Raw genomic sequence first — 21,281 nt, 5'->3', positions numbered from 1 at the left:
CTAACTCTAAGTGAATGAAAAATGATCCTCAAAGCACAGTAACTAAAAGTTGGATTAGAAGATTTTTAGAGGCATGAAAGATAACTCTCAGCTAATTTTTGGCACTGACTTATGTATTTATCAAGTTCATAAACAGGGAATAAAAATTGAGAAGTAGTACTTTGGGATGTTTTTTAACCAGGAGCTTCTTTCTTGTTTGGCTCCAAAGAGACACTGTAGGCCATGATGCCACCAGATTTTCACTTCCACAGTGAGATTGTTAGTGCAGATAACAATGACTGTTTTTAGATATAGTTTTGAGAACTCAGGTCTGTAAGAAGCTCATCACTTCAACTATTTCTGATTTCAGTGAGGAGCAAACTCTGAAAAATTTCAGATTATTTAGTGATATTTGGCATGTTGTACTGCATTTCAATATTGCTAAAATATTTCTTCTCTTCATTCTCTATCTGCCTCATTTCACCTCATTTATTTTGGGAAAGTCCTGATTTTTGAGTGATTGAAACAGTTGAGATATGTTAAATAATGTTAAAACTTGAAGTGCTAATTTTCTTACTGTTGCTTGAATTTAGATTTAATTTCTGTGCTTAGATGTACTGGGTAAATTTACCATGATGTTTCAGGTATTGAATTATCATTTATTTTTCATTTTGAGTGTTCTCTTTACAGTGCAGTTGTTATTAGTTACTATTAATTGTTTTACAGTAGGGCTTAAAATCCACAGTTAAAATCTTGAAACTCTTTTGTACTGGAATTCCGCAAAAACATGATTAAACACAACTTACTTCCAAGAAAGATTCATGAGCGAGAATCAAGGTATCACTGTGGGGGAAAGGAAGACAAAAGAACAGGAGCAGGAAAATAAGTAAAACTGCAAAAGAACACGGTAAATTGATACATTCTAAATGGTATGGGGATACAAATGCAATTCTTGGTATATGTGACCAGAAAATGTTCAACAGGGTTTTTGCACAGGAGAAAATAGTGAGAAATATATACAAATATGTATTTTTAAATTTCCTTCAGTACTGCAGTCTCTTTCATAATAATGTATTTCACCTTGTAACATTTGTTACCGAGTTTGATGCCACTGATGATGTTTCCAGGTAAATTAAAAAGTAGCTACAGATGGATAAGGCCCTACAGCCGTGTGCACCTTTTGTTCAGACACCACACAGGAGCTGTATCTGCATAACTGAATGCGTGACATGTGTTTGTGAAGTAATCATTTATTATGCAAACATCAAAACTTCATTATACCTAATTTTATTAAATATGTACATGTTATTACTATTTAAAAGAACGAGTCTCATTCCAAGATCTGCAAACTTCTCTCTAGCTCTGAGAGCTGCGGCAGAGCCTGTATTAATGCTAGTTTAAAAGCTGGAAGCTAACGCGGTGTCACTGTGGGTGACACAGCACCACCTCTGGAGGCAAAACTTCATTGGCTGTATTCTTTAGTTACAATACAATCAAAACAACAACAAAAAAAAAAAAAAAAAAAAAAAAAGAGAAAAAATTAAGAAAAAAATATCTTTCCTGACAATATATTTGTACATTGTTTAAATTTCCCAACTCTGTCCAGCTTGGAGGATGGAAGCAAAGAATTCTGTCATGATTGGGATTCTCAGATGCTGAAGAAGGGGATTCGTACCAGAAACATCTGATGATAAAGGCTGTTTAAAGGCAGAGAAGGGGGCACAGGAAGCAAAGAGAAAGATGTGTCCATCTCCTCTGCTGGAATCCAGCCAGGAGCTCTCAATATTTTTCTTGCTTAGGGTCCCATGGCCTCAGTGAGGATAATGCTTCCTATCAGCGGCCCCCCTTCCCATCACCTCTCCACTAAACTGGTAGGTCAGCTTCTTCTTAACTTTCTTGACCTCCCCTGTCTTGCCATAGTTTCTCAAAGCCCGTGCCATCTTCTGGTAGGTCATTTTCTTGCGGTTGCCTTTCTGGATGCCCCAGCGATGCGCCAAAGCTTCTTTGTGTTTGGAGGAGAACTGGAAAGTACCTTTCTCCTTGTCCACCCACCAAATGCTGTCCTTCATGTCCCCACTGCGAAGAAGGTCCAGAAGGAACTGATACAGACGTATCTTTTTCTTGCTGCCTGTGTGAGAGTCAAAGAAGAAAGTCAGTGGAGCATTAGTATTTGTGTGTAGTTCCTGGAGAAACAGCAGAAAGTACCTAAGTATTCCAGCTAGCTTGGGAGACATAACTTCAGTTTACAGCATTTATAACAGTAGACAATATAACAGTGTGAGGAAAAAATGTGGGTTTATATACCAAGAAGGAAAAGCAAGAATAATTCCAATGGCTAAACTTCTGAAATTCATTTGCTAATTTGAAGCTAATTGAAAAACATTGCTAATTCAAAATTAACTTAGACCTAATTTTGGTAGGTTATACAGAATGTGACTCTCAGATACTGAGCAAAGAGAGCTAATTTTTTTTTTTTTTAATTGGTTCTTCTTTGACTTTCTTGTCTTGGTTTTCCTGGCTGTTTTTAGAAATTGGAGTAGAAATGGCAAAAGCCATTTCCATTCAGGAAGCCTGAATAGACAAAGCCAAAGGAGGCAAGGGAGTACATTAAGAAATGAGGTTTGAGATAGTTATGGTAGTGAGATTCAGAGGACAGGAGAGTGCAATGAGTCAGGGAAAGAAAAGCTTTGGAAATGGCATAAAATACTAGCACAGCAGTTCTACAGTTTCATTCATTATCCTCATGGCAATAAAACACCTGCTCAGTTCATAGCTTGACAAAATCCTTCTGTTTTCACTGACCTGTTTCTCCATGCATAATTCCAGGCCCAGGCTCCACACCATCATTCTCCCCATCTGAAACCTCCAAGGGGGGGCTCTGCCTCTCTATGTCCTCCTCATCAGAGCTGGGCTGAGGTGGAGAGAAGTACATCCGGGGCAAATAGGACACCTTTGGAGAACAGAGCAGCAGAGGGAGAAAGCAGTGACACAGAGGAGGACATCAAGATTAAAAAAGGAAATGTAATGAACAGAGGCACAGAGAAAAGGAGGAAGAAAGTTAGAGGTATGGGAAAATGTTTAGTGTAATACTGAGTGACTTAGTTGTTGACATTTATAATAAATACCATCCTATTAAGAAACTCTTTCAGATAACAGTCAACACACATGTACAATGATGCACCTTTACCAGAGGGAAGAATGAGTAACATAAATGCAAAACTTTCTCATACCTTATATCCTATGCAAGTAGCACTGTCCCTCTTTCCCATATCTCCCCAAAGCTTGCTTTCTTCCTAATGAGCTTCTGATCCTGGCTGTCTATCCCCAGAATGAAACTGCTTTTCAGAGCAACTTTTTTCCTAACGCAGACCATCTGGAGCTGAATTTGAAAGGGATGAACAGTTCTGCCCTATCATGGCTGGCTTTGGCTCTGTTGTCCTGTTCCTTTCTCAGGCACAGTACCTCCTGATGGCACCAAAACCCTATGGGACTGCATCCAAATTTGGAGATGGGATTGTACCGGTCCGTCAGCTTTCTCTCATAAACTTCCCCCATGAGGAGAGGAGTAGCCTTAACACTAAGATAAGGATATATCATATCAGCCCATACTCTCTTTTCCCAAATGGCTATCTGAAAATTCCCCATTAGGGGGGAATTTCTCATCTGCAAAGCTAGCAAGCCAGTTTTTGTGTTAAATTCTCTTGCCCTTATATAGAGGTGTTGTCGGAAGCAGTGTGGAATATACCTCAGCTCTGTAAATGCTCACTTGTGGTCTGGTTTGAGAGGAAACATGACCAGTTGGCACAGATTATTGCATCTTCTTATTTAATAATGTGAAACAGGTCAGTCTGAGGGGCAGGGAATAAGAACCCAGTCCCTACATTAAAAAAACCCAACCAACATTCCCCAAACCCAGCAGCATATCTTATGCAGCTTTCATGAAATGGGACAGATGATTGTCATTGAAAGTGAACTCCTTTTGTACTGCTCTTCTCCTTCACCAGAGAGGGATGTTTTGAGCCTGATGCCCTCCCCAGGGGACCTCAGGTGCTGGGTGGGCAGTGGGTGTTCATGAGTCACTCACCCTGTGCTGGCTTTGGTCGAGCAGGGCTTTTTGGGAGTTTTGCACCACCTTGAAGTGTCCCAATAAGGCGTGTGCCAAGGCTGCGTGGGCACTGCAGCTGGCAGTTAATGAGCTGGCACATTGGCTGCAGCCGAGCTGGCAGGAAGGGCAGGATTGGGCAAGAGCCCCTGTAAGCTTCCTGTCAGATCCCCAGGACTGAAACTTCAGCCCTCACCACAGCCACCTTCAGCTTCTTACAGTTAAAAGCTGCAGCTCTGGGGTGGAAAGGAAGGGAGAGACTGTGCCATGGGGGAAGGGGAATGAGGAGGTGGGACAGGGTCCTACAGGGGAGAGCAGCAGAGATTGGTGCCCTTGAGAAAAGGGCTGTGGAAACCTGGAGTGCTTTGGGAGGTCATGCAGGAGTAAGGAGCTGCTTCTCTGGGGCTCAGTGGGACAGTGGCGGGGACGTGGTGTCTTGCAGAGGCCAGCCTGGGGAGTTGAGTGAGCTTTCCCCACCTTGTCCCCACTGTCCCTGACTGCTGTACCTTTGCTTACACTTCCTCTGCCCCTGAAATTCACCAAGGGCAGTCAATACAGCGTCACGCAGTTTTGGGACAGAGTCACAGAGGACTGACCTGTGTGCTTTAAAGAGCCAGTTTACTAATGCAGCTCTGGAGAGAGAAAACTTGAGGAACTACTAGCTACTTTCCATATTCTGATGTTTTCCCAGGGTCTGTGGCCCCTACATGTGATTTTCCTCTTTCTAAAAGTTCTTCTCAGGGCTTTCCAACCTTCTCTTTCATTCTTCCTTCAGAATGAATTTTTTTTCTCATTTGAGTATTTCTGAGGTCCCTGTTGGCAGGCTAACAAAATTTCAAACAAATCTTGTTCATGAATATGTTAAACTTCAAATTTAATCTCACAAAGCAATGTGATATCCACAGAAAATTGAAGAAATATCTTTGCACCTTCCTACTTTACTGAAAACAGTAACCCTGATATTGCAGGACAAGCATACTAGTTAAAAACTAGCAAATTAGAGGAGGATTAAAACTTGCTTCTTGTTGTTTCTTTGCCTGGGACTGTGACTGAGATGCACCAGAAGCTGAACTTCAGAGCATGCCAAGTACTATTTGTATGAGCTATTCTAGCTCAATATTCCTTTTATTCTAGGAATAAAAGTAAAATAAAGTAAAAAGCCAAAGATCCCCTGCTGGTAAGGAAAAGAAGGGTAGTGATGAATTCTACACACTAACATCTGCAGCATGGTAGGGTGTGGGGCAGGGAGATCACAGTGCTTTATAAAAAGTTGTAACAAAATTAGTTCCCTGCCTTTCATCCTGAAATGAAAGACCATAGCTGAGAAGAATGAATGTGGGTAAGCAGAAGTGGCCTCTCTTGCCTTTTGGTTGTGCTTCCAAAGACACCCTAAAGGGGCTCATTTTCCTCCTTTGCCCTTGGCCAGAGGTCATGGTTGGTCATTAGGTATTAGCAGTTGCAATGAGCAACTGAAACAACTTGAAGCTTCCCACAGGCTGCTGTTCCACGATGCATTTTTTATATTTCTAACTTTCTGTTCCTAATTCTTTGTTTGTATCTACATCTTAAATTCTATTCCTGATTTTTTTGATGGCTTGCAGTTTCCTGTTGTCAGTGTTAACTTACTCATTCTATTTTTTCTCTTCTTTCTTTTTGATTAATACAGTATTAACATCCAATTTCGGTTTGCTTTGAGCAGAGAAACCCAAAATGCCAAGCCCATGCATGCAGTTTTTCTCACAAAGTTTCAGCAAGGGTACTGTTACATGCAGCACTGTAATCAGCAAACACTCTTTTCTCTGACTTCAGTTCTACTCTGTCTAGCATTTAGGACATTTCATGTACATTGGGGAACACTTTAGCACAAGATCTTCCAGCTTTTTTACCGCCCCCAGTAATAACTTTGGGCATACTCTTGTAGGATCAAGAGTGATTTCCACATCTGCTGTGCTTACTATCTTTGCAGTATGATGGAACACCTCCTTATAATTTCAGGTTCAGCGAGAATTCCCTGGTGCTTTGGTGACTACTGCATAGTGGAGTATATTTTTTTTTTACAGGGAAATGCCTGGCTTAATGTAAAATCTGAGCAAAGACAAGACAGTGTGTTTTGGCTTGTGACTTACTTCCTCACAGATAGGAGCACAAGTAGGGTCTCCTCAGCCTGTGGTGGAATTGTCAGAGACTTGTCTTTGTTGGCATTTCTCATACAAGTCATATAAAATTTTCAGGGTTCCTTGGAAATATTTAAAACTTTACTACTACTTCAAAGCTCAGAATTACTTCTTCATAGCCCTGGGTACCCTTGCTATGATGATACAAAGTTTCTCACCTCCAGTTCATCTGCAGAATTGCAAACCAGTTGATCTTCATTCCAAATGAAACAAAAATTGAAATTCCAAACACCTCCACAAAATGCAGTTCTCATTTTAGGCAGTGTGAGGAGCATAATTTCTCATTGGCAAAAAGAATGTTTAAAATACATTAGTCCTGAGAATGAAGACATTACATCCCCTAAGAAGCTGAGTAACTTATTCCAGAAATTTCTTTCACTTCATAGTATGCATTCCCAATGTATTCTTTTCTTTACCATTAATTAATTTGAAGTTCTGAGCAGGGTTGGTGCCCATACCTGATGGTTGAGTCCGATGTGTGTGGTTGGGATTGCAGAATCCAGGACGTGCATTTGCTCGATCTCCATGTGCCTGTAGAGCTGCTGCAGCTGGGGAGGCTGCACACTCTGCAGCTCTGTGAAATGGTTGTCTCCAAAGGTCTCAAATTCACTGTGCATGTGGTGTGGATGATATTCCCAATAATGATCTAAAGAAAGTAAAAATAGATTGTCCGTCACAGCAAGATGAAAAAACATGGCATTTACCTGGCTTTCATGGATTCTCACTCCTGTCACAGCCCTTTCTGCCCTCTCCAAACCACTCCTGTTGACCTGTTTGTCTCTGGTGACAACTTCTATAGATCCCTGCAAAGTTTCTTTTCCTAATCTCCTAAATTCCTGTGACTGGGAAGTATTACTTAGGCCACTTTTAGTAGGAAAATATTCTCAGACAGTGAGATGGATTTAAATGATAATTTAACACAAGATGCAGAAGATGTTAATGTTGGCACCTTTCTCCAGAAGGGACCATAACAAGTTTCAAAACATTGTCATTCTAAAGACAACAAATTCTACTGATTTACACACTGTCATATTCTTATTGCACTCTTCCTCATGGCATGGAAATGAGGAGGTGGAAAAAATGTAAAGATTATTCTGCAGCTATCTTTAGACTTTATTTTACTATGCTAGCAAAATTTCAGGAATGCTGCCGAAAAGTCACTTCCTGCTGTTTTGCTATATCACACATTTTTAAGTACCAAGACTAGAGAATAAAAGGATAAACACTTGGAAATCTGGTGTACACTGTATACAGGAAGGCTGAATTCTAATGCAGATTCTTTCTCTACCTTTTTTATCTCTTTAGTACATTTGAAATTTCTGTGATAATTTGGATTTTAAAAAAAATATAAAGAAGTACTTAAATAACCACTATAATGTTTCCTGATCATTTATCTTTGAAATGAAATTCCATATTATTCTCAGTTCTAGATTTCTGGATTTTTTAGTTCAACATAAACCTTCAACTTTTTAGAATGTCATATTTACTGCTCAAAATTTAAAACTTTCTGCAAGAAATGGGAAGTAATTCTGATTTCTCATATACAATAGCTGCATACATAATTCTGCACATATCTATGTACAACCTGTTTTTAAAATCAGTGTCAACACTGCATCCTCTGCTGTGACTGATTTTCCAGGATTCATCTTTTTGTGTATCACTTTATGCATGGCTGAAATTTCTTTATGATATTCTGTGTAACAGTTCTAATTTATATCTTACTATTCCACATTCTCTTCCCTTATTAAATTATTTTTAAAATTTCTGTCCTCCCCTTTACATGTTTTCATGTTGCTGTCATGTAGTCTTACAATCTACTTTTCTTCATCCCTTAAGCTAGCATCAGCTCTGGGTCTTTCAGTGTAAATCAGCATATTCATCCCCCTATTCACACTTGTACACTTCTCCAAGCTCCCTCCCAGCTGTTGACATCCTTCCAATAACACAATGAACAGAATTGAACATGTTCCTCTAAATGTAGTTAAATTTATGGAGGAACAATTGTTCTGCAATATATGTTATTGTGCATGACATCTGGATATTAATGTGCTATGAATATTTATCTTAAATATCAAGTTAGTTCTTTTTCTCAATCCAAGGGAGGGACTTTGAATGTGGCTGCCTTTGGAGTGAACCCAGTGATAAGTTTACACCAAGCACACTCGTACCTGAGAAGCTGTAAGCTCTTTCAGCTGCCTTTGTGCTCAGGCCAGTAGAATTTTTGTTGGAGGCTCTATGAGATCATTTATGACACCAGCACTTACTTTTTTGTCCTTTCTGCTTTTCTGATTCATGAATAAACCTCTTCACTGCATGAGAAAGGGGTGGAAATGTGCTTATAAAAGTATCCAGGGAGCTGCTGCATTACTTTGTCATTTCTTCTCTTTGTTGTATGGCACTTTCTATGGGCTCTGTATGGATTTTATATCCCTAAGATAATTACAGTGCACAGTAGCACTTCTTCATGTTGCACTTCAAGACAAAAATTTCAGTTTCTAGTGTAAAAAAGTGGGGTTTATGGATGCAAAGCACTCAGGTGTTTTTATATCCACATCTACTGCAAAATCTACTGCAAGGAAACAGCAGTGTGTGAGTTGAAATGCATCATTTACCTAAGGCTGTGTCCTGGCAGGAAGCTTTGAGCACTTTCAGTGTGAAACCTTTCCATTTAGTTGGGAGACTGAGCCACACTAACTCATGTTTTCTCTAGGTTAAAATAGTGCAGATTTCTCTAAGCAGAGGCAGCCCTTGAGGTCCCATATACCATGGGCAGCGCTGCATATTAAATTGTTGAGAATACATCCCAGGAATAATCTAAACTCCTGTTCCTTAGAGTGATGTGGCTCTGCCTGTTGTGTGGAAAGTGCTCTGTCAGAGGGCAATGTATATTCCCAAAGATCCCTTGTCACTGATAATCCCCAACAGCAATTGAGATCAGAGCGTAACTGGGAGGATGACAAAGCCCGGGAAAAAGTCTCTGAGGCTGTCCATGGCAGGTGGAATGTCTTACTAGCAGCAAAGTCATGAGTATCTGTGTACCCTCAAGGTGGTCTACTTCTGATAATTTAAAAATATTTTTATCAGTAATGTTTTTATACTTTGAGATACCTCTTAGTTCTTTGGAACCTATGACAAGGTTACTGTGGCTTCAGAAATGTTTTAACTTTTCCCTTGGCAAATTAATTAGCCTATGGAACACTATTTATGCATATTCATGCTAATAACTAATTAGTAATTATCATATTAGTTTCTAAATTCCTTTTTTATGGAATTAGATGCTGTTGTAAAAATAAAGTAATAAAATAATGCTATTAACACAGCATATAGGATTTAAAGTAGTGACATCATAGTATTACACTACCAAAAAATCTATATCAGAAATTACTTCAACACAAACTTATGTCCAAATGTTCAAGTTGTGATAGGGAGCAAAGTCCTTATTCTTTCCAAAATATCTATAATTTCCCAGTAATCCTTAGGAAAAACAATACTGGTTTAGTAACATTAGAAGAGAAATTTCAAATCTGTCCCCACAAGTCCTTCTGCAGTTAACCATCCTGGCTAAATTATTGCAAATGAAAATTAAAAGAGGAAAATTTAAATATCTGCAGATATTTGAGTTACCAGTAACTCTTTACTTCTATGCTCTTTGTTAGCATTATGTCAGTTACACATACCAATTTGTTCTTTTCTCTAAAAACATGATGGCGGAAGGAAGAAAAAAGATAGGAGATAAAAATTCTAGAAATGGAAAGTGCCTGTTCTTTGGGTAAAGGAAAATATCATTAAAAGCCAAGCTATACCTACACAATGGAGTCATTATGAGAAATTTCATGTGAAGTGAAAGAGGATGTGAAAAAAATTCTCTCTTACAGAGGCATGGAGATTATGTTTGTTTTGGTCTTGTATGTAGTGAAAGGTTAGAGGAAGGACAATAATGAATTCTAAACTCCCTCTCATGACAGAGGATGTTAACCTGTTGGGAAGCAATAGCTGACCTAAAGGCATTGTGTCAGTATTCACCATGGAGGTAGATCCTCACTCCACAAGTGAGAAAACCTGACTGAACATTCCCATGCACCTTCTCATCCCTGTAAGTTGCTTTGCTCCTGTTTTAATAGATGAATAATGGTGCAACCAGTGGTCAGAATATGAAACAGGTTCTAGGAAGGTATTTGTAATAAGTGTGGAGCAAGAGGTGGCTGTGCATGATGCAGTGCCAAAGGGTGCAGCAGTGCTGAGGCAGCCGTGGAGGTCTGTGGGCTCTGTGAGCTCTGTGAGCTCTGGAAGCTCTGTGAGCTCTGTGAGCTCTGTGAGCTCTGTGAGCTCTGTGAGCTCTGTGAGCTCTGTGAGCTCTGGAAGCTCTGGAAGCTCTGTGAGCTCTGTGAGCTCTGTGAGCGCCGTGCTCTGCCCGGCCGGGCACCGCGGTGCCAGGGCTGTGCTGCCAGCCTCGGGGCACTGCTCCTGCTGGGCTCGCCTGCCAGCACAGGGAGACCCAGGACAGGGCTTCTGCACAGCCCCACACTGCACAGCTCACAAGCTCCCACCGTGATCTGCGCATCTGAAAAAGCAAGTCAAGGAAAAAAGCCATAGAGGAAATGAGAAAAATATTGAAGGGCACTGGAAACTCAATGTCTTGATCAGACACTACAGAGTCACCCTTGAGAAGAGTGCAGTGGTCCTGGGCTGAGCACCAGTCTTACCTAAAACAATGTAAGAATCTCATCAGCTCTCACTTTACAAACTTCATGACTTCAATTATGCCAAATGTTCAAAAGCCTATGGGTCAGGCCCTATCGAATCATGAGAGTAGCTTTGGAGGGAGGTGATTTTTTGATGAAGTTTGGAATTCTTTCCCTTTTTCCTGTAGCATTTAAGCCTAAGGTTCACACGTTTGGACTTTCCTCCACTTCTATGTGGGCTAACAAAATCAAAGCTGAGATTCCTAAATGGTCACGTTACTCCAGGATGTGGGACAAAAATAAAATCCCAGATCATGAAACCTGGAAAGTTCCATGAGGCTAGCAACGAAGTGAACAAGGGTCTGAACTCAACTTCATACAAAAAGTGATTTTTACTAAACCTTTGGTGACAACATAGAGACAAAGCTGCAGTGAAATTTTGTAGTTACAAAGATTGCATTAGTGTTACAAAATATGCTGTTGCACTTACAGACTTACAAGCTCAGGGTAGGGTGATGGGCGAATACATGATCACTCAAAGCAGTTTCTGTCCAGCATGAATGTGTCTCTGTGTTTATTACAGTATTTAAAACATTACACTGCAGAAAATAATCACACACAATGCTTGTGCTGATGAACATATCATGCTGTGGTTTTGCTTGTTAATTTCAATGTTCACTTAATGGAAATAATTTCCTAAATATTACTCACTAATGGAACAGATCTACAAATTTTTTGTGGACTTTACTACTTATTTGTGTAAATAAGTAAGTAAGGGATAGTAAATAAGGTGTAAGGGTTTCCTTCACTACTATATTTGAGGAAAAGGGACGGTAATGCATGTAGCACCAATCTACAGATTAAGATATTGCCATCTCCCTTTCACAAAATAATTTTTCTAGCAGTGAGAGAGAGGTAGTCTGACACCTCAGGAAATTTTCCTATTTCTTTAACAGTCCCTTGTCAGCAAGATCAAAAGTATTATACTGTCTAGTGGCATCTATTTGCATTAACTGGTAGTATTGAGGTGCATAGTGGTACTAAATAGACCTGCAAAATTATTTTTATGTATTGCCAGTGATCTCACTGTACCCCAAGCTGAACTCTCTTGCAATTCTGTTCTTGTTTCTTCTTTTTATACTCCTATCTAATCAGATTCTTTTCTCTTTCACTGCTGTTACTGCAGCACCTCTTTATTCCTTTCCCCCTCAATGTTTCAATCATTTTGCCTTTATCCACTTTGTTCTGAACATTTAGTACATATTTATAAATGTACTTTGTGGCATCCTTTTCCCGCTCTTCTGTATGGCTATCGTCAAGACTTTATACTTCTGTCATGTAAACAAAATTAAAGCCAAAGTTGGGTTTTTCAGTGTTTATCAGAAAGATGGAAACTACAATAATTTGTGGGTTTTAGTCTCCATCTGTATTTTTTGGTTGTTAATTGCTGTTTTGGACTGTGAGCAATTCAAGACAGCACAAAGCGCAGATATTTATACACAACCAACTATATTACAGGTGCTTTCATAAATTAAAATTTGATTGAAATGTGCAGGCTGGGTTTAGGTTGCATCTTCCATAAGCACTTACTGTAGGAGTTAAAATGTTTTTGGGGTTTTTAGGACAAGTGCAGCACAACTTTAGGAACAGATAAATTTCTGTTTAAAGTGCATGTTTAGGTACTGCTTAGGTTATAACCCATACAGGTCACTATCCAGGATTTGTTGTGTTCATCATGATGAGTAAAATCATGCTAGTGAACTCAGAAATGTAGCTTAGAAGCAGCCTTTCAGTAGAAAAATGAGCAGTAAACCAGATGGGGTGATAAAATTATGAAAGATAAAGGGAAGTTTTTCTTGAAGTAGCCTAGACTTAATGACAGAAAAGTTATTTCCCAATGCTTTTTCCTACATGGCATCTTTTATATTTATTGTTTAATTGTCACAATTGCCTTCTGAGATAATCAATGTTATCCTGTTTTATGAGTGTGCAAACAGGTATGGGGTATAATGTAAAAACCCTAAATTTCCATGTGGAGTTTGCTGGGTTTGATTAATGAGACTCGACAGATGCCACGAGATAACTTATAAAAACTGAATTAATTCTTTGTCTTCAGGTGTTAAGAATATCATAGGTGCTTCCTGAATGAAGTGTAGAGAACAAATTTAGGTAGGAATCTCTTTCAGCTAAACGCTCAGAGCCATCTTACTCAGTAACTCACTGCTCTTTTGTTGCCACAAAACAGTGCTGTGCTATGATTAGTTCATGTCTTAAATTGTAACAGCAATGGGCCTGGTTGCTATATCAGTGGGATTCTTTCAGGGAAACTCCAGAACCTGCAGGGACTGCCACCACTAATGGAGTAGAACGGTGCTTTTCCTTCCTGAGTCAATATTGACTCTGGTATTTCCAGGGTGCTCTTGCTGGACCATTGTATTGCACGGGAGACAAAATCCACAAAGCAAGACTCTCGCCTCTGCATTGATTTAGAGTCCAGTGCCCAGACAACACTAAAACATAGACACCAAGGCTTTGAAATCACATACATAAATTGAAGTAATAAATAATCATACAGCATTTTTACCTTGAGTTATGTTTATGTACAAACAGCTACAAGGAAGTTTTACATAGATTTAGAGACAGGAAGTACTTGGGTGTACTGGGGGAAGAGTGAAAGTTAAAGTTAGGTGTGGCAGCATGCAATAGAGATCAAAAGAAAGAGGAAAATATATGGAGTTGGAAAAGGCTATATACCAAAGAAACCTAAGCACAAATAGATTACCTAGGACCTAAGTGAAATGGGAGTTGGACATGGGAACACAAGAAGAGGAATACAGTGTTGCAAATCCATGCTTTAAAAAGTTGAGAAGCAAGCTGACTGCTTTTGATCTGCAGAGGAATGTAAAACCACAGTAAAGATAATGAAGGATAGAGTTAGTGAGATCCCACTTTCCTGGGAACTCCTTGCATCATAGAGTTCTTTTTAAAATGCTCTTTCAGAGAAACCATGTTGCAGTTGCTGGACTGGAACAAATAATATAATACTATTATATTATTAATAAAATAATTTTTGTTCCTGATTGGAAAATGTGTTCCTATACATTATAGATCACAGCAATAAATTTGTTATTTTCTTGTATGTCCTAAATCCATTTCCTGTGATAATCCATGAGATTTTATGCTCCAAGGAGATGTTTTTTGACTTACCACCATGACTCTCTCCATCACTGTTGAGATACTGGTAATAGTCATGGGGCTGTCGGTAGAGGTCTGACTCATAGGGTACCATATCTTCAGAGGGCTGTAAAAAGAAGAGGAATTTTTAGAACAGTAACTTTATACAAATCCTTTCCAAATTATTCATATAGTTAGTGAAGAGCTGATGCCAACCCATTTTATATTGCTTAGGGAAAGAAAGGGGAGATTTCAAGTTATTACTGAATCAGCAGAAATAAAATGTGTGATGCCAAACACTGGTTTTGGGGAAAAAGGAAAGAGTTATCCCAGTAGAAAAGAGACCCAGCCTGTGTAGCAGAACTTGTCCAGTTGTAATACAGAAATCCCTTGTATCCCACACTCCAGCCTTCTGAGGATACTGCTTTAGAGTTGTTGTAGATATTATGCAGAAGTGCAAATATTTTCTTTGGTAATAACAGACATTTTCTTTTATTGATGATAATGACGATTATTATTATTATTCCTGTTCACAAAAAAGAAAGCAGAAACTTGTCTTGCCTAAATATATTGTTTCTACAAGGTCTGAGTAAATGGTGGGAGTCTGTCAGAGGGTAGTGACACTGACAGAGGGCATAAACACATTTTCTTTCTCAGTTACAGTCCAAGGGGACCTCTAAATGTTTGCTGCCTCAAATCAACTGCACAGGGCTTCTAGATACACACAGTGAAAACTTAAAAAGTCCAAATGTGGGGCAAATAGTGAGTTGTGACCTGTTGGATGCTTAGCTGTAGAATTAAAGTCTTCTCTAGCTTCTCAAAACAGGTGACATAGGCTAACTTGCCCACTTCTCCTCCTCCTCAGGCCTAGTATTCCAATTGGAACACGGAGTAAGATCTTATGTTGTCACAATAAAGGTTGTTTACTATTAGTTGTGCACAATTTTGTTGCTTAATCTAATGTTTCTTCTTGTTTATTTCCAGAATAAGAGTTAGAGAAAAACAGTGTCTGTTTTGTTAAACCTTAATTCAATTAAGTTTGTCACAGTATTTCCTTCCAATCCAAACAAATTCTTGCACTGTCAACAGCCAAGAACTCAACCACCTTCTTGCCTTTTTTGGGAAGGAAATTACTTTTAGTATTTCTAGGTGTTAATAGAAACATTTAATTCTATCAATGACTCCATCATAACTAACTTTGAAGGACAAATATTTCGAATAACATGATAACTATATGATCAGTGTATTTCTTGTGTTTATATTTCGTATGCCTATCTGTATGTCCCAAATCCTTTCTCTCCATGAGCCTGTCACATTTTTGGAACATCTGCATTTTTTAAGCTTAAGCTGTGGTAACAGCATGACAGAAATACAGGACAGCTTCTCTTTTTCTTACTCCCCTAGACTGCTTGAGAAATGGAACCTAAGGTAGCAGCTGCCACTAAAATCCAGATGGAGGTGGTAGATAAGCAGCTAGCAAAAGGAAAGAACTTTTTTTTTCTGGTTTCTTTAATTCTTCTGGTTAACTCCTTCGGTTCATTCTGTTGGAATGTGGGGATTTAAAGATTGTCCCTTTCTGAGGATTAAGATGCTAGAACACATACCAAAAACACCCCAACAAAACATTTTCAGAAATTACTTTGGAACTTGGTAAATCCTTAGCAGCTGCCATGTGTTCTATGAGTGTATCATCAAAAGGCACTGGTAAGATTGTCTAAAACTTTGTGACCTTCAGCACACACATTAACTGGGAGTCAGACCCATGGAATATTTAAAGCCTCAGGAGAAAATCCATCACCTGGCTACAAGCTCCAAATCAGTGGTGGTGGGTAATTGCTTTGGGGAAATCTTGAGAAAATGATAACTCACAGTAAAGGTTTTCTAGGGGAAAGACTAAGGAAAAGGGACAAGTCATCCTTTAACTGCATCCACACAGGAATAGCAGTGATGGGACTCTTCTCTGGTCTCCAGAGCTCTACTGTAGGTACAGTCTCCCTTTCCTCATCTATGTGATTACAGTAGAATTGCCCTTTATTCACACAGACATACAATAGGAAGTATAACATGTTTTCCAGATTTCAGGGAGGTGGTGAAAAAGTCATTACAGCATGTATCTCCTCAACATGTCTGCTTTTTCTCCATGTATTTTCTTGGTGTTCTCTCTGGTTATATGTATTTACTCATCTTCATTCCTTCCACCTTTGGTGTACTCTCATCTCTGACAAGAAAAAGTAATGAGACTGTATTTTGCTTTCTTTAGGACAAAGTTCTGAATGGAATTTCTCTTTCTCATTATCTTTGCAAATTAGTTCATCCCATTCCCTCATTTCCTTTCCCTAAATATATGCTTCCTGGTAAATATATAAACTTATGCCTTCATATTCAAAATTTTAAATTATTATATTATAAATTAAAAACTAAATTTTAATTAATATTGTAAATTACTATAATTCAAAGGAAAGCATTGATATTCTGTGAAAGGGGAAATGTCAACATCTAAATGGAAAATGCATATCATACTAGTTAGGAAAAACAGACGTTAAAAAGTCATATAAATGTACATTGTTTGAAAGAAAAATCTCTGTTTCTTCTCAACTGAGATACTAGAAACTGGTACAAATTATTAAGATGTTAATACCTAAATGCATTGAAGTTTTAAATGCTGATAACAGTTTAGCCAAAAGTAAGCTAATTTAGAAAGAAATCACTATCCTGTCAATATAGGCCTTATTTGCTAAAATTTCCAGTGGTACAGCAAGGCATCTATCACTCATATCTTTACAGAAGTATAGCTTGGCAGGAAGGCCAAGCATCGGTCCAAAAGTAGATAAAAAATACATATTTTAGGCAAGGAAAAGAATGTTTGGCTTTTCCTAATTGTGCTTTCCTTTGTTGTCTTCTCTCAGTTTCCAAACTCCCCCTACTTCAATAGTGTCTCACAGTCTGACAACTGAGAATGAAGTATTTTACCATTCAAAAGCTACTTTTACAGTTCAGATGCATATTCCATGAGCAGAGCTCAAGGGAGGTGTGTTAAATAGACTCTTAAAACAATGACTCCCGTAATATTTACAGATATGACTGATTACAGAGTGAATTGCAGATACCCAACACCTAAAAATGATTTTACATAGGGCATTGGGGTACGATAAACTTTGGTTTGAAAGTCTGAGGCTTAAAATTTCTTTATCATGGATCCTTGGAATTTTTGTCCTTGGATTTATTTCCTGTCCAGTGATCCTTTTGATAAAATACATGTGTAAATATCCTTGTTAACTCATGCAACTGAACCCATCTGTCCCACACAGGACTTGTAATGCCACTGCCTTCTATCTTGGTGTCTGATCTTCAAGGGCACAGTAACTAACATGGCAAGATGTATTAAATATTTAAGAGTCTACTTATCATCAACTTAATCAGATGGTGGTTAAAGGACATAGAACAGCACGTATTCTCTCTGATTATCCTATGGGAAAGTGGGAGACTTCCCTCTATTTATTAGAAAGGCTATTTTCAATAACATGTTTTTAATTGCTTTCCGGTTTTTTGGGGAGTGGTTTGTTGTTTTGGGGTTTTTTTAAGAAAAATTTCTTTAGAAATGTTTTCTCTAATTAGAGAGGTTTCACCATGTATTGCTGTTGCCTCTTGTGTCAGTCTTTACCCACTTGCCCTGTCCTTCTCTGGAACCTCCCCACCCACACCCATTTCATCATCTTACTGACAGCTCTTCCATGACACTGAACTGTTTTGTTACTCCTGACAAAAAGCAAAGAATAGCTTATGTTTAATATTTAACTGATGTCAATGGCCATTTGTTCTATTGGTTATTTCCATGTAAAAGAATGACTGAAAGCTTTGTTACGATCCCATAGTTGTGGTCTAAAGTTGGTATCTCCTTGCATGCATGCCATGAGGTGCAGTGCACTATCTAGACAGTATTCTACACTCAAGTTAAGAGGTCAACAAACAATACTTTCTGCCACAGACATCTATAAATGAAGAGTGGCCTCAGTCTTCAATCTTTGCCCTGAAACTCAAGGGAAAAGCCACAAAACCAGCCAGAGAAAGTTCAGTTGGCATTGGTTAAGAGAGACACATTGGACTCAACTGAATAGCAGTCTGAAAATCTTGTTACTCCCCAAGACTTTGTCAGATGATTCCAGGGAATTGTAAAATCACTAAATGCTGATCTGTTTTTTATCTTGATATAACTATTCACTGGCATGTGATTCAAAAATACTTCAGACAATTTCCAGTGATGTGTTGCTGAGACAAGCTTTAAGGCCAAGATTAACTTTATTTCCTTGGAAAAAAATTACAGTATAACTATTTTAGAAAAGATGAGTAAAAATATTAGCATGATTACTCATTGGGCCGGCCTCACTGGACCGTGTTGATAATGCAGTTATGTGGAACACAGTACTTCTGTGGGGCATTTTTGCTCTCATGCAAAAATACTTCATTCAAAGCTGTGATTTCTACAGGTGGCTACTTAAGGATTCATATAAAACTGGAACCCTCTTCAGGCAAAGGTGTTTGACTTAATAATGCTTTGACCCATAATGCAACTGAATTCTATCACGCACTGTAAGACACAGACCAAGTCTGCAGAACTTTTCCCCACAAAATTTCTAATCTTCAGAGGAAGATGCAGTACTCCCAGACAATTTAAACAGTGTTTTCCAGCTGAGGGATAAGAATTTCCTAGCCCAGGCAAGAGAAAGCAGTTACTGACCCACCCTCAACTGATCGGGGAAGGGTGGAGGAGGGAAGTGTTGCTGCAACCCCTGCCTACAAACAGGCTTGTGTCTCCCCACTGAAAAAGTCCCAGGAGACAGACTTGTAGGATGCTAGCTGGCAGTGCTCAAAGTGCACTTAAAGACATTTTGAAAGTACAAACCACAAAATTATTAATTTTTTGGCAGTTTAATCATAAAACAAAAAAAAAAAAAAACCAAATTGCTCTATCAAGAGCTTCCGTAAGATGCAATTGGGCTTTCACTGCCTGTTGTATCACTCATCTGAACGCAGTTCAGACATTAACTGCAACACAAATTAGAATATGGGCCAAACTGTGTTAGATTTTCACTCAAGTTATTCAACATATGTCCTGGAATTCAAAACTGGGGAAAAAAAAGGCAGAAAACTTGACTATGAGTTAATAAATAGACAGAAAATTAACAATCGGGGGTTTTTTTGAATGGAGATGCAGTTTTCTGTGGTAGCTAAAGATAAGGTTTGTGTTTCTTTATAATTTATTTTTTGTTAAGCCCAACAAGTAACCTACTGAGAAATCTCTAGACATGTTTTTTAAGCTCGTTTCTATTCAGATTTCTATTCTGTTGCACTTACAGGAGACCCATTGGGAAATCTTGTGTATTTAAGAAAAAGAAGAATTATTTTTAGAGTCTCCTCACCCTTTGGGTAGATAGGTGATTTCAGGAGAATTGATGATAAACTGAGAAAATAAGGGTTCTCCCCCAAAAATAAGATAAATACTTTCAGTTATCATGAATTCTGAATATGACAGGGATTCAAAGGCAATCTTTCTGGATGAAAGATTAGAAATGTCTTTAGTCTTCATTAAATGGGACAAGACAAAACCAAAACTTGATATAAGTTTTTGTTAAAAACCCTTTGGATCTGCATTGTCTCTCTCTGTTATCTGACACATGTATAGCGATTACTGTAAGCCATCTACCACATAAAAAGCCAAGTCAACCACCTTATCTGACACCTCTTCAGCTTCTACAAACTTAATGAAATCTAATTAAGGGCTCTTGTACCCAGTCTCTTTAGAGATTTCCCATTAAGCCTGGCTTCTGAACAACAGGTTAGTGACATTATTTTTTTCACAAATAATAATTTTTTAACTCACCGCACGATAAATTACAGCAGTGCGACAATGCTTAGATTTAAGGAAAGGACAGACATGCCCCATAGGCACACAGAAAAATTTATATGTTAGGGAAAACATTGAAAGACTTAAATAAGGACTGTAGGTTTTTTTCCCCAGCAGCCAGTTGCTTTTTCACAGTCAGTGAATTCAAGAAAATTCAAGAAAAGATTAGGTTAAAAACTAAAATGCCATCATTGAAAAGAACACACAGAGTCCTAAAATCTGCAATATGTAAATCAACATTCAACAACTCTTCTTTCACAGATTAGTAGGCAGTTAAATACATAAACTATGTCAGAGACTTCAGATGATTAAGAATTACAATCTGAAGAAAGACGGCCTTTATATCACATAAGTGGCACTGAAGAAGAGAGATTTACTGACTTGTTATAAACACCCTGTACAAGAATACCATACATTTAATCTGTGAAAACAAATGGAGATCAAAATCAGATACAAGTTTAGGGAGGAAATGTTAATTTCCCTTTCATTGCAGTGTTGTCACTATTTTTATATATTGACCCAAGCCAAACTTCCTGGCATTGCAAATTCAGACCAAAACAGAGATATTCTCAAATAACAAAACCTGGTTTACTCTGCCTTTTGCTACTGAACCTAATGATCCATATTACAAATAAATCCATATACTCACAGGGGGAATAAGGGGAAATCCTTCCATCTTGCAAGCTTGCAACATTCAGCCAACTTCTGAGTGAATTTTTCTTAATTCAGTTTTCAAACATCCAGAATAACTGACTTGCAAAAAATCATATTTAAAAAATGATGGAAAAAAAAGGAAAACTAATGAGAAAAGAAAAAAAAAAAACAAGAAAAAAGTGAGACCCTCGGACTCCGTGAAGTCCCTTAGCAGTGGTGGATCTCGGGACAGGAGGACCCTACCAAGTTTTCATAGTTTGCCCTAATAGGTTCGGAGGTGAACTTCTTCCCGAGTTGTATGCGAAGTTCCTGATTTTATCAAATGTCTGTAGAAGGCAGATAGGCCCTGGGTCTATCAGTGCGCTGTGACATCACACATTGAGTTTGCATACTTCTCATTTCAGGGAGCTGCGGCACTGCAGCAGGAAGTCTGCCCCAGCCATGGACAGGTGCTTGGCTGTATAATCAGCAGCCCAGAGCCTGCCTTCAGCAAGAGACAGGGTGAGTGCAGCACCGGGGGAAGGCTCTGTGCTTCCCACTGCACATGAACCAGAACCATGGTGCTGCTGCTCTCAGGTTTAATGCGACATCATAGACACAGCCCTGACAATTTC

General features: G+C 38.6%; 1 protein-coding gene across 1 annotated transcript; it reads right to left on the bottom strand.

Annotated features, from left to right (window-relative positions):
- Positions 1-1,250: 1,250 nt before the first annotated feature.
- On the bottom strand, positions 1,251-21,014 carry SPI1 (Spi-1 proto-oncogene). Its single transcript, XM_063158898.1, has 5 exons — positions 20,663-21,014; positions 14,145-14,238; positions 6,714-6,901; positions 2,782-2,929; positions 1,251-2,107 (listed from the first exon to the last, which is right to left on the bottom strand). Exons 1-5 carry the CDS (start codon positions 20,705-20,707, stop codon positions 1,791-1,793), a joined length of 792 nt encoding a protein of 263 aa, XP_063014968.1. The 5' UTR covers positions 20,708-21,014; the 3' UTR covers positions 1,251-1,790.
- Positions 21,015-21,281: the final 267 nt, after the last annotated feature.

Source organism: Melospiza melodia, chromosome 6 (genome assembly GCF_035770615.1).
Source record: "Melospiza melodia melodia isolate bMelMel2 chromosome 6, bMelMel2.pri, whole genome shotgun sequence".
Classification (NCBI taxonomy): domain Eukaryota; kingdom Metazoa; phylum Chordata; class Aves; order Passeriformes; family Passerellidae; genus Melospiza; species Melospiza melodia.
This window is presented reverse-complemented; position numbering and strand designations above follow the sequence as displayed.